General features: G+C 42.6%; 1 protein-coding gene across 1 annotated transcript; it reads left to right on the forward strand.

The window, feature by feature from the left end:
* Positions 1-143: 143 nt before the first annotated feature.
* LOC110903775 (wall-associated receptor kinase-like 22) lies at positions 144-2,912 on the forward strand. The gene is made up of 3 exons (XM_022149562.2): positions 144-1,088; positions 1,164-1,340; positions 1,562-2,912. The coding sequence occupies exons 1-3, from the start codon at positions 251-253 to the stop codon at positions 2,725-2,727; spliced, it is 2,181 nt and encodes a 726-aa protein (XP_022005254.1). The 5' UTR covers positions 144-250; the 3' UTR covers positions 2,728-2,912.
* Positions 2,913-13,600: the final 10,688 nt, after the last annotated feature.

Here is a 13,600-nt window from a genome sequence, read left to right on the forward strand (position 1 = left end):
AAAAAAACAGGTAAAATCTCAAAAGAAAATATTTCAAACATCAGGTTCTTAAAGAGAATATACATAGGATACGATTAGTCAAAGTGGATATATATAATGATTTTCTCTTCATTTATTTATTATGTATTTGACTATCTTCGATCTCTCATTCATTTGATTATTTCTCAGCATCCTCCTCCAACCATACGCCCACCATTATAAACATAAAAACCGCCTTACCTGTTTTGGTATAATCATTATTCTAACAAATATGAAGCTATTTCAACTTTACCATTTACTCATCTTCCTTGTATTATCTGCAACATCAACTGCAATGGCAAAGTACGCCATGACAGGGTGCAATGATACATGCGGGAACGTGAGGATTCCATACCCTTTTGGAATCGGTGCCAACTGTTCTGTCAACCGATGGTACACCGTTGATTGCAACTCCTCGACGCCATATCTACCTGCACTCAACCACCTAGAACTCTTGGGTGTCAACTTGGCAGATCAAATAGCCATTGTTAATGTGCCAAAGATCTCTGACTGCCAGAGCCGAGCCAGGAACAGCAGTGAGACGGTAAGCATCGATCTTGGTAGGAGCCCCTTCCTGTTTTCCAAATCACGCAATAAATTTGTTTTTGAAGGGTGTGGTAACGCGGTTATGATGGATAATGGGAGTGTGCTCACCGGGTGTTCCACTACTTGTCGAAATGACACTCTTATCGATACAAACAATTGTTTTGGCACCAATTGTTGCCAAACCACAATTCCTCATTATGTAAAGTCATTCAGCATTAACTTGGAAAGGCGCGGAGAAGATGGAATGTGTGGGTCTGCCTTCTTGGTGGATGAAAATTCGTATGCTAATCGAAGCTTCTTTAATCGATCTATCGCTAGAGAAGAAGCTTTTGTTCCGGTATCACTTCTTTGGACCCTAGAAGAAGCTGACGTCAATCGCATAACTTGCTGTGATAGCCTGGAACTGCAACTATTTTGGGTTAGTCGCAGCGTGGATCGCGGTAATAATATGTCAATGGATATTCAGAAATGTTTCGCGTTTACCTATGTAGATGGAACTCCTTATCTACCAGATGGATGCGAATGTATGTAATTTCATAATTCCTATGTTTTATAGGGTACTTGTATTTGTTGGTTTTTTTAACATGATGTGCCTATAGTTACAGAAGAGTGTACAAGGTGCAGGAACATGGGTGGTTTCTGTGATGATGGTGCAGTTTATGATGTTGATGGGTTAGTTACCAAATGGAACTTTACTTGTGCCTTTAGCACACCTGATCCTGAGAGTGTTACAGAATTAATCAAATCAAGCAAATCATCCTTGGGTGTTATTCTAGGTACTATTTTATTTCTTTTCTCTAGTTTTTAGTTTTTAGTTGCAATTAACAGAGATGTATCGTTCTCTGCCTTTGCTCAAAATATGACGAAAAGGAAATTTTCGTAGTTTCTGGCCGTCAAGGACGACTTCTGAGTTCAGATCCTTTGAGCATGAATCATTGACTTCTCTTAAAGTTTAGGCTACTTGAAAACTTAACATTTTATATTGTCCTTCATTCAGGTGTTAGTATAAGCATGGGTGCAGTTTTTCTTGTGGTAGGAAGCTATGTATTGTACCAAGTGATCAAGAAAACAAAAGACAGGAGAAGAAGACAAAGGTTTTTCAAGAGAAATGGTGGTTTACTTCTAAAACAACAGGAAGAAGCTCACCCATCTTTAGTTGATAAAACCATACTTTTCACGTCACATGAGTTGGAGAAAGCCACCGACCACTTTAATGAGAATAGAGTTTTGGGCAGAGGAGGTCAAGGTACAGTCTACAAAGGTATGTTAGTTGATGGAAGGATTGTGGCAGTCAAGAAGTCAAAGATAGTTGATGAAAGTCAGTTACAACAGTTCATCAATGAGGTGGTCATTCTTTCTCAAGTAAATCATAGAAATGTCGTCAAATTATTAGGATGTTGTTTGGAGACGGACGTCCCTCTCCTGGTTTCTGAATTCATTCCAAATGGTACCTTATCGGATTGTCTTCAAAACGAGAGTGACGATTTTCCAATTTCTTTAAATATGAGATTGCAAATCGCTACAGAGGTCGCAGGAGCACTTGCTTACTTGCATTCAGCAACTTCCATTCCAATATACCATAGAGACATCAAAACAAGTAATATACTTTTGGATGATAAATATCGGGCGAAGATTTCTGACTTTGGAACTTCAAGGTTCGTATCAGTAGACCAAACTCACTTGACTACGTTAGTCAAAGGTACATTTGGCTATCTAGATCCCGAGTACTTCCAATCGAGCCAGTTTACAGAAAAGAGTGATGTCTATAGTTTTGGAGTTGTTCTGGTTGAACTCTTGACGGGAGAAAGACCAATTTCCATGACTAGATTTGGTGAACATAGAAGTTTGGCTACACACTTTATGTTGGCTATGGAAGAAGATCGCGTTATGTCTATTTTTGATGCAAAGGTGGTAAAGGAAGGTGCTACGGATGACCTCTTGGCAGTAGCTAACCTTGCAATGAGATGTTTAAATTTAAATGGGAAAAGTAGGCCAACAATGAAAGAAGTAGCTGCGGAGTTAGAAGCCATCAGAATGTCACATGTTCCCTCCACTCTTCAAACTAAATATGAACACATGATGTATGAGGAGGATTTTTCAGCGATAAACTATGGCGATTCAACGTCAACATTAAAGAGTTGTGATGATAATATCGGCATGTGATCCAATAAAAAGTATATTATCATTCGGACTATGAATAATACGAAATTTATACCGATTGAATTTGCATACTTGATGAAAAGTAATGTTTATAGATTAAGATGACAATTCGATTTATCATGTACTTTCCAAGTTACACCTTTAACTTAATCTTTTGGATAAATCTTTCATACATCTATCGTTTATATTTTTTATACATATGCTTAGACCATTATTTGTCAATATGACTCACCATAGAAGTATAAACATGGTCATGTAACAGTGTACGAGTGACATTTTGAGAGAGAAGTTCATAATGTTACTGAATGGCGTCAAAGTTACAAGCTGGTATAGTTTTATTATTCATAGATGTGTCAAAAAAATGTGAAAGTAGGATTTCAAGAAGAATGGAATTGGGTCCGAAGGTTGGGCCGGACTGTACAATCCACCATTGTGGTTGTCTCCCGGCCGGAAGTGACTAAAGAGCACGCAGATGGCCGCATTTGAGATCGCATCGCGCCAAGCCATCTGAAATTAACAGTTTTATTTATGGTCACCTAGGTCGCTCACGACTGAAGGGTGCTTTTTTAAAACCACTACTATTCCCACAATTTTATAAGTTAGAAATTAAAACATAGTACAATCTCATAGTCAATACTTTGGTTAAATGATAAAAAAATATTGGCCAAGAAAATACAACAGTTAATTCAGGAAATGTATATAAGAATTACATTAATGCCATCAGTCCATCACTAGTATTTAGTGTTTACAAATATACTTCGTAGCAATTAAAGAGACGATAATGAAAATTCTTACATTTGTTCCTCAAACAAACCGTTTATAAGCATATCTAGTGTTTCAGCTAAAGTAGCTAACATGAGAAGTTTCCAACTTCGGTCTGGGCTTTTGAACTTTGAAGAGCTTTTGATATAATGTGAGAGGCCCAACTTTTTCTAATACAAGTGTCTTGGACGAGCCGTTCCACTCAGAGAAGTAAGTGTCATCCAGACAGGAACAACGTCCTGGATGACAACGATAATCATGTACCTGCAGTCAGGGATACTTCCCGAAAACAAAGCCGAGGCGCGAAAGATCCAATACAAAGCAGAACACTATCAGATGGCAGATGGGATACTGTACCGAAAGTCGTATCTCGGCCCGCTGCTGAGATGCGTTGACGCCGAAGACGCAAACTACCTAATCCGGGAAGTTCATGAAGGAATTTGTGGTATTCATGCCGGGCCTCGAATGGTGGTAGCAAAAGTGATGAATGCCGGATACTACTGGCCCAGAATGCATCTAGATGCTGTGAAAGAGTTGAGGAAGTGCAGTGGCTACCAGAGACATGCGCCCAAGACCATGCGCCCCCAAAATGAACTCGTACCAGTCACAACCGCATGACCTTTTCAACAATGGGGCATAGACATGGTAGGTCCTTTCCCGGAAGCACCAGGGGCGGTCAAATTCATAATAGTCGCAGTCGATTATTTCACCAAGTGGGTAGAGGCGAAAGCACTTGCATCAACCACATCGGCAGTCATCAAGCGATTCATATGGGAGCAAATCATATGCCGCTTTGGCCTACCTCTCAGAATCATCACCGATAACGGAACTAACTTCGCAGCAGACGACCTCGAACGATGGTTCAAAGAACTACATATCGAACATACCTTCTCTTCGGTTGCGCACCCGCAAGGGAATGGTCAAGTAGAGGCAGTCAATAAGAGTATCGTTGATGGTATTAAAGCGAGGTTAGGCGAGAAGAGAAGAGGCTGGGTGGACGAACTGCCCAGCATACTGTGGGCCCATAGGACAATGCCAAAGACAAGCAACGGTGAGACACCGTTCAGCCTAGTCTACGGGTCTGAGGCGGTCATTCTAGCAGAAATAGGGCTGCCATCCCCACGAATGCTCTCAATGAACTTAATCAACAATGAAGAAGAAAGGAGGATCGATCTGGACCTCCTAGAAGAACGGAGAGAGATGGCAGCAATCAACGAGGCCAAGTACAAAACAAAGCTGGAGAAATACTACAACTCCAGAGTCCGAGTCTGCGCTTTCAATCCGGGAGATTACGTCCTAAGGGACAATGAAGCTTCGAACGCAGAAAAGCCCGGAAAGCTAGCCCCCAAGTGGGAAGGCCCATATATCATCGATACAGTACTTGGCAAAGGAACTTACAAATTGCGCACCATCAACAACAAGGAGGTTCCGCGAACCTGGAACGCTCAGCAACTTAGGAAGTGCTACATGTAAAACAATTATGTAACTGCAAAGGCCGAATCGCCAACACATTTACTATAATACAAGAAGTGTTTGGCTACTTTTACTTCATGCAAATTTCTTGTCACAACTGCATTTATTACTTTGGGCGTACACGAAAACATCGAATGGTTCGACCATAGGAAACGTTGTAGACCTCCAAGGCTCGTCACAACCAAGTGCACAGCCGGGTCGGAAACACAACCAAAGCCTACAAAACGCCGAAACTAAAACTTCGTGCCCACATAAACACGAAAATATCGATAGCAAGGTAACTAAACATTGTAATGCTCCCAAGGCTGAACACAGCTGAGCTCACACAATAACATGCAACTCGATCACTTCGTAAGTCACAAAATAAGCGCGCGCATCAACACGACAGAATAAAACGTTGTAATAACACAACATCACCTGTCAGCGCCATCATTCATTCGTGACACCTAATCAAAGTAATTACACATGCACATATTATGACGATAACAAAATTCGCATAAACACAAAAACGATAACAAAATATCCATCAAGCAATTACGATCAAGTACATACGACCATAACAGGTAAAACAGAATAAAATTGTCCAAACCATCAACATTACAAGGCCAATTAAGGCCATACGCGGCTCACAGGCCGGACTCCACCAATCAAGCATGACTGGTGCCAACACCCCCTGCCGCATCATCATCGTCTCCAAGGGCTTTCTTCAGAAGAGCAACTCCATCTGGTCTCCGAGATAACTTTTGCGCAGCCCGGACGACAGCAAAGTCAAGGGTCGAAACCTCCTTGCGCTTAGCAGCATAAGCACCATCACAATCTTCTTTATACAACTCAAAATGGTAATCTTTCTCCTTGTTGACAGCTGCAGCCTTGCCCTCAGCATATCCAAACTTACGACCACTATTATAACCCGCTCGGCCCAATTCGAACATATACGTGGCAAGTTCAGTTGAATTCAGAATGCGGTCAGCAAGCTGCATAAAACAAGGCAACCAAATAAAAGATCACAAAAATAAAAGAAGACGAATGAGCGACAAAAGACAAAAGAAATTACCAAGGGTACACCACGAGAAAGCAACCATCTGGTGTCAGCAGCTGCCTCCTCAGCAAGAAGTTCAGCTGCCCGACATTCAGCAGTCTTCTCAGCAAGAAGGCGCTGTGCAGCCTCACACTCAGCCGCCTTCTGCTGGGCAAGAACCTCTAACTTATCAATCCAATCAACATATTCTTTCTCTGTTTTCTCGGCCGCAACACGCGCCTGCTGAGCCTCTTCAGCAAGTTCTGCTTTTTCACCGGACAACCGCACGATCGCATCACGCTGAGATTGCATCTCAACATTCGTGCGCTCACACGCGGCTTCCCAATCTTTCTGTTTCTGAACATTCAACTGTTTTTGCTCTTCAAGTTTCTGTTCAGCATCAGATACCCTCCACTGCAAACCTTGCTCTTCAAGTCTCCTTTCCCATCAACCGCCATTCACGAAGAATTTCCTGAGAAGTGGCAAAGTAATTTACCCCGGCACGAACATGGTCGTCCAACAAGGCAAATCGATTGCGGTTTTTCTGGAACATCCTCTCAACAGGAGGGAGAGACATAGCAAAAAATTCATAGCAATTGTTCACGTCATTCATCCTGGAACCCTGAGTAAGGTTCCAGCGAGGGGCGTGTGGTAAGTCATCACAAGCAGGATTCTGGGTACCCCAAGAATCAGCAGGATTATGTTCAAATTGCGGGATACGCACCACACCAGAAGTAGCCCCACCTCCACCAGGAGGACGCTTGGTATAAATGGTTTGGTGGGGAGTAGTTTCATTAGATTCCACCTCCACCTCAACACCCTTACCCTTATCAGCCCCACCATCACCACCAATAACTCCACCATCACCACCAATAACTCCAGCATCACCACCACCTTCACCCACATCTTCAGTAGCCCCTTCTCCACCCTTCTTGCCTGCCTCAACATCATCACGAGGAGGGGTCAGACCAACCGTCCTCGATGGTGGGGAAGTGCGCGGTGTGATCTGAGAAATATCCACCACACGAGGTTTCTTGCCAATCTTGACCGTTGTCACGAAACAAGAATTAAAAACAACCCGAAGAAAAACGAAAGAAATATACAACTACAAACAAGTTACCAGCAGGAGGAGCAGACGCAGCACAGATCTCCTCCAGAAGATTTCCACGACCCCTACTAAAAACACCAAGATCAACCTCAGATTCAGAAGGTGCTGGGGGGGGCCTCCTTATGAAGCTTCGCTTTTTTGGCAGCAAGAAGAGCAGCAGACTGCTCATCAAGCTTGCGCTTGTGATCCTCGAGGGCCTTTTTCCTCATGTGCTCAGTCAGGGTAGCACTGTCATCAGGATCCGATTCTCGACTTCTCTCACCAACCCCTAGGCCAGACAACGTGTCAGAAACTACCACATAATCTAGACAAGGAAGAGTAGAGGGTTGCTTACGAGAAGAACCAGCAGCTTTACCCTCAGCCTTTCCCTCTTTCCTCCCAGACTTATTAGTTCTTGCTTTCTTCCTCGACTCCAACTGAGCAGAAGGATCAACAGGCACTTCTACATCATCATCACCAGCAACCTCATGCACGGGTTCGGAAACATCACCTGCGCGGTACCTGCACGTGCGCAACGAGAGATTAGACCTTCAAGGTTTTGGTCAGAACTCTCACTCGAAAGAACAATGACTTCCTCTCGACCCAGGTCGACAGGATCATTCCAAATATCTTCACCTAGAACCTCGCTGGCATATCTACTCAAGCTGTCATCAGTTGGATGCAAAAAACGACCCCGGATTTGGTCTAGCCACGTCGGTTTCCCATCTTCTTGAATAGCCTCAACCATAGCACCCGCCGACCTCGGATCCAAGACATTTATCAAGCTGTAACCAACTACAAAAAGGCAAGAAGATAAGAAAACACAACAAACATAAGAGGAAATAACTCAGCAGTAACTTATGAAAGAAACATACATTTGCCCTGATAGCTATATACAGGTTGACCCAACGGATTCTTGGGCATCCACAATAAACTCATCCCGGCACCAACCAAAGCCATCTCCTCCAGCTGGGAAATGGCAGTCGCCTTTTGGGTTATCTTCTTGTACCAGTCCTGGGCAGCATAATCCTCCATGACGTCTACCTTTGGAATCCATTGGCTCACCTGACGATAGGGCATATCTATCGGAATTACACCACGGCGGATGTAGAAGAATTTCTGTTTCCAGTCATGAAGGCTCTTCAAAGGCACAGAGCACACTCGAGCAACACCCGTTCGTGCTTGAAACGAATAGAAACCACTAGCATAGGTAACACTATAAAACACATGAAACATCTCAAACGTAGGCTCCATACGGTAAGCCCTACAGACATACTCGAAATGAGTAATGCGTGGAAGCCCAATAGCATTAATTTGTGAAATATGAAGCCCATAACCCCTCAACACGGCAGCAGTAAACTTTGTAATAGGTAATCTGAAACTACCTTCCCGAAAAAATGCAGCATATAAAGTGATATGTCCCGGAGGGGCGTCCAAGGCAGTAGAACTGGTAGGAGGATACTGGGCTCCCCACTCGGGACGGAAACCCATCCCCCTAACCAGATTCATGAACTCCTCCTCCTTCCACCCAATGACCGCCTGGTCAGGACCAGGAGGAGCCCTCTCCTTATATTTCCTCTTCCGTTGAGAAGGATTCGTACCTGACATGGTGTAAATACAGAGAAGTCGGAAATAAGAATTCAAGAAAACAACTGAAACAACGGAGAACGAAGAGAGAAGATAGAAGGAAAACACACTTGAAATTTGTAAAAGTGAAGAGGAACGAGTAACCGCCTCCTATTTATACCCATCGCATTTAATGCGATGGGTAGTGGACCGTCAGAGTACAGAAAAAGGAACCAATAAAGGAGTGACACATCAGAAGAGAGAGAAAACGTCGGCTCTTTTTTCGGGAAGCATGGGCAACAGAACCAGCTGACGTGACAGAAAGTAACTACAAAAGCAATTGTTCACCTCCGATAAGACAGGGATGTCAGATAGTTACACCAAACACTTCCCCATGCCCACCAAGCTTCCATCAGAAGGAAACAACTAAAGAGCCAAAACCCATGCGCCATGCGTCCATTTGGCTCACCTTTTACAAGGGGCCAAAACCCATGCGCCATGCGTCCATTTGGCTCAATTTTTATAAAGGGCCAAAACCCATGCGCCATGCGTCCATTTGGCTCACCTTTTACAAGGGGCCAAAACCCATGCGCCATGCGTCCATTTGGCTCAATTTTTATAAAGGGCCAAAACCCATGCGCCATGCGTCCATTTGGCTCATTTTTTATAAAGGGCCAAAACCCATGCGCCATGCGTCCATTTGGCTCAATTTTTATAAAGGGCCAAAACCCATGCGCCATGCGTCCATTTGGCTCATTTTTTATAAAGGGCTAAAACCCATGCCCCATGCGTCCATTTGACTCATTTTTTATAAAGGGCCAAAACCCATGCGCGGCGCGTCCGTTTGGTTCAAATCTTTCTTCCAAATCACCAAACTCCACGCGCCGTAAAAGCCACTATTCTTATAAGTCCAGAATCCCTCCTAGACGATCAACTCAACTAGAAGGCACACTGGACTGGGGGGACTTGAAGAGGTATGGTCCCAATTCCCTGCCTACATGGCAGGGACCACACCACTTTCTGAGCACACTTGGCAGCCACATCAGCAAAGCAATCCAGAAGCTTCTAGAAACTTCTGGAAGATCTGCAGGTGGCACCAAAGATGCTCCACCAGACATAAAGGACAAAATGTGTCACCAACCGCAGGACGCCATGTAGGCCTGCAGCAAATCAGGGAGCAGAACTGACATCGTCAGTACAAGGTTTCCAGCGTGGGCAAATGCAAGCGCGCCACGTGTACCACTACGCCTGCCACAACAGAACAGACCAAGGGGATATTCCCCATGGTCGGACAGCTGGCGCGCACCCACAGCTCGCACAGCTGCTCCTCCCTCCTTTACCCTCCGGCTATAAATAGGACCCTTCATCATTCATTCAGGTTCAGGATCTTTTACACTCTATACTCACTCTATACACACACTGTACTTATTCTCTCAGAACAGTACTTATTCTCACGCCGGAGCCTGGTTAAGAGGGAAACCCCTTTTCTCCCCCTCTTAACAGTCAACTCTAAGGTTGTAAGTTTGTTTGCTTCGAAGGATGTCATCGAAGGATGGTTTATATCCTTCGATGACCTCGAAAGACAACCTTCGATGGATACAGATGGACCTCGAAGGATACATCATCCTTCGAGGTATGTATGGACCCTTCGGTATGATTCTGGTCGATAGATGATCTTTCGACCAGACTCTCTTATCCTTCGAGCATGCAATCTGTTATGGGTATATATATACCATGTATGGTTTCACTTCACAAAAAAAAAGTCCTTAGAAAGTCCTTTGATAGTGTATGTGAGTGAACCAAGTCTTGTAGAGAGCATTTTCAGTTTGGTCAAGGGCTGTAACCGTGTCCACTGAAATACAAGAGAAAACTTTGATATCTTACGTGTCTACTCTTTCTCTTTGTTGCTTGTGCTTTCATCTAAACTATCGGTTTGCATTCTAGCTTGGATTCCGCACTTGCTAGAGTGTTAAACATAACAAGGATAAGGTTTAACCTCAACCTCCGAGGGACCTACAAGTGGTATCAGAGCCGTGGCTCTTTTCCTTGTTAAAAACCGGGTTTGTACAAGACTTTGGAGTGTTTGGACAAAACTCACTTGGTTTAGTACCCGTTTTTGGTGTTTTTCTTGCATTTATAAACTTAAAAACGTGTTCTAAACTAACCGGGTGTGTTAAGGGAAGGTTTAGGTAACTTAAAATCTTGTTCTAAGAGATTTGGTAATTTCCGGCCAAAATTCCGGCTTACTCCGGTGACCGGTTTCTGGATAAGAAGCTTCCTTTTTGGGCAATATTTTAAAAGTCAAATCTGAGTTGGTAGAAAGTTGAGGTCTGAACATACCTTCTGCCGAAAGTTGTCTACCAACCCCATCACCTTTTCACCAACCTGTCTACTTTGTGTCAGTGTGTCAGTTGTGTTCGAAAGATATCCTTCGAAGTCGAAAGATCATCTTTCGATCAAGGAGGTTCGACAGATACCCATCCTTCGAACATCTTTCGAAGTCTGTGAGTTATCTTTCGAGCCAAGGAATCTTTTCGAAGGATATATCGTTCGAGCTACTGTTACTATTCGAAAGATAAGGATCCTTCGTCTTGGAGAATCTTTCGAAGTCATTGTTCGAAATTCAACAGTGATCTTTCGAACACTGTTGATCCTTCGAACAGGTGTTATCTTTCGATTCTTATCTGTTTAAGTTAACAGTTGTGTTTTTCAGGTCTTTCGATCCAGGATCTTTCGGCTGTTTGTTTCATTTCAACATATTAACATAGTTTGTGAACATTGAATTTTTGAAAAAGGAAAAACTTGTTTTTCAAATTTTAAATCAATTTTCACTTAGTATATTGATCTTTATAAAATGGGAACAAACGGTCAGTGGGATCCATCCGCGTGGACTACAACAACTTTGACTCCACAATCATCAGCTACGCAATCATCAGCCACGCAATCTGCGTCAGAGTTCAACAAAACTGCATGGATGCAGGCTATTGCCCCACCTCAAGCTGCAATGATAACTGCAAATCAATGGGCATTGGTCACAAATCAAAGCAGCAGCATTCAAGCAATGATGCAGAACGATGGGGTTATTTCGTCTATAGGGTTCAACCTCTTTCCTTACTCGCATCGATGGCTCGAGATCTGCAACCCTATGCATTAGCTCCTGAAACAAATGTGAAAATAGGTACCTCGGCATAAAAATGCCTGTGAGATACATAGGTTTTACGAAAATAGGATTCATGACTTGAGTTTAAAGAAATGCTTAATAAATATTAGTCATGAATCTTGTTAAGTGTTTTGTTTTATAAATCATATGAAAATGTGATAAGAAACCAGATTATATAAAAGAAAGGTGTATGGTTGATTTAATAACCAAGTAAAATGAGTTGTATAAAACAAATTGTTTTGTAAATGTCTTGTGAAGAATATGTTATTTATGTAAAATGTATATGTCTAAATTGAAATAATTTAAATAACGCTACAATATGTAATATCATACAAGCACTTATATATAGGAAGTACCAGTGGCGTGTCCACCATGCTTGTTCATATTACACACGCCTCGTTACTTAAATCACTTACCTAAACAAACCACCAATGTAAATTGTTCATGTTTAAACCAATTGTCAAATGTTATTATGTAAACCAGGTCAAAATGTTTATGTCAAAATGTAAATCATGTAATGTGAGATACATAGGTACCTTTCAGTGAAACTGGTACAAGCACAAAACCGCCAAAGCTAAATCACATCAATGATTGGGGATGGTGGAAAGAAAGGCTGAGAACTTATGTTCAGGGGCAAGGTCAAGATCTATGGATGTGTTTCTTCACCCCATTTGAAAATGAGTTGGAAGTTGCAGGATCCAATCCAGAAACTTACAGCACTATGTCTGATGATGATAAGAAGAAATTTGAGTTAGAAAAGAAAGCATTCATGATTCTCACACAAGCTCTTCACAGAGACATTTACCACCAGTTTGTTTACTGCACGACTACTAAAAGCTTGTGGGATATGCTCACGTTACGATGTGAAGGAAATGCTCAATCTAGAAAGATCAAGCAAGAATTACTGAAGAAAGAGTTTGAAGGTTTCACGTGTATGGAGAATGAGGGTTTGGCAGAGTTATCTACAAGGTTCCATCACTTGTTGAGTGAGATGTTTGCCTTCAGAGTCACTGCCACTCCACAAGAAATGGTGAAGAGATTCGCTGATAGCTTACCAGCAAAATGGAGCGGTTATCTTGAAATTCTCAAGGAAAATGGTGTTCTGGACACAATCACCGTTTATGAGTTAATTCAAAAATTGGAGAACAAAGATGTAGAAGAAAAGCTAAAGGCAAAAAGAACAATAACTCCTCAGAATCCAGAGATGTACTATGGGATTGCAGGTGGTATTAGTGGAGAAAAACCAGCCTCTCAACATGCGAAGCTTCAAACAGCTTTCATCTCAAACACCAGATCTTCCACAACAAATCAGTTTGATCCTTCAGCATACACGATGATGTATTCAAGACCAGATTCTTCTTCTCAACAACAACAGACAGCTCAGCAATTCACACCACCGCCTTTCTTAGACCCAAGCAGAGCTCAGCAGCAACAACCGCAACAACAAGGGTTTTATGGAAACTCTTCAAATTTTCAAGCCACTTCCAATCCGAACACAGTCAGATTAGACACTTCCAACTTTTCCAAAGTCACTGTCGAAATAGCCAAGGAGCATATGGAGATGTTGAATACCTTGGTTAGTGCTTATTGTGGATTAGTTGCAGGTCAGATTGGGAATATCAATCTAACCAATGAAGATTATCAGCAAGTGGATAAAGAAGAGTTTGAAATGATGGATATCAAATGGGCTCTTGCTAGTGCAATTCGAAGAGCAAAGGAGTTTATGGAAAGGACGGGGAGAACCAACTTGGAAAGCAACAACAACACCAAGTATGGTTTTGATAAGAATGCTGTCACTTGCTTTAATTGT

Source organism: Helianthus annuus, chromosome 14 (genome assembly GCF_002127325.2).
Source record: "Helianthus annuus cultivar XRQ/B chromosome 14, HanXRQr2.0-SUNRISE, whole genome shotgun sequence".
In the NCBI taxonomy this organism is placed as follows: Eukaryota; Viridiplantae; Streptophyta; class Magnoliopsida; order Asterales; family Asteraceae; genus Helianthus; species Helianthus annuus.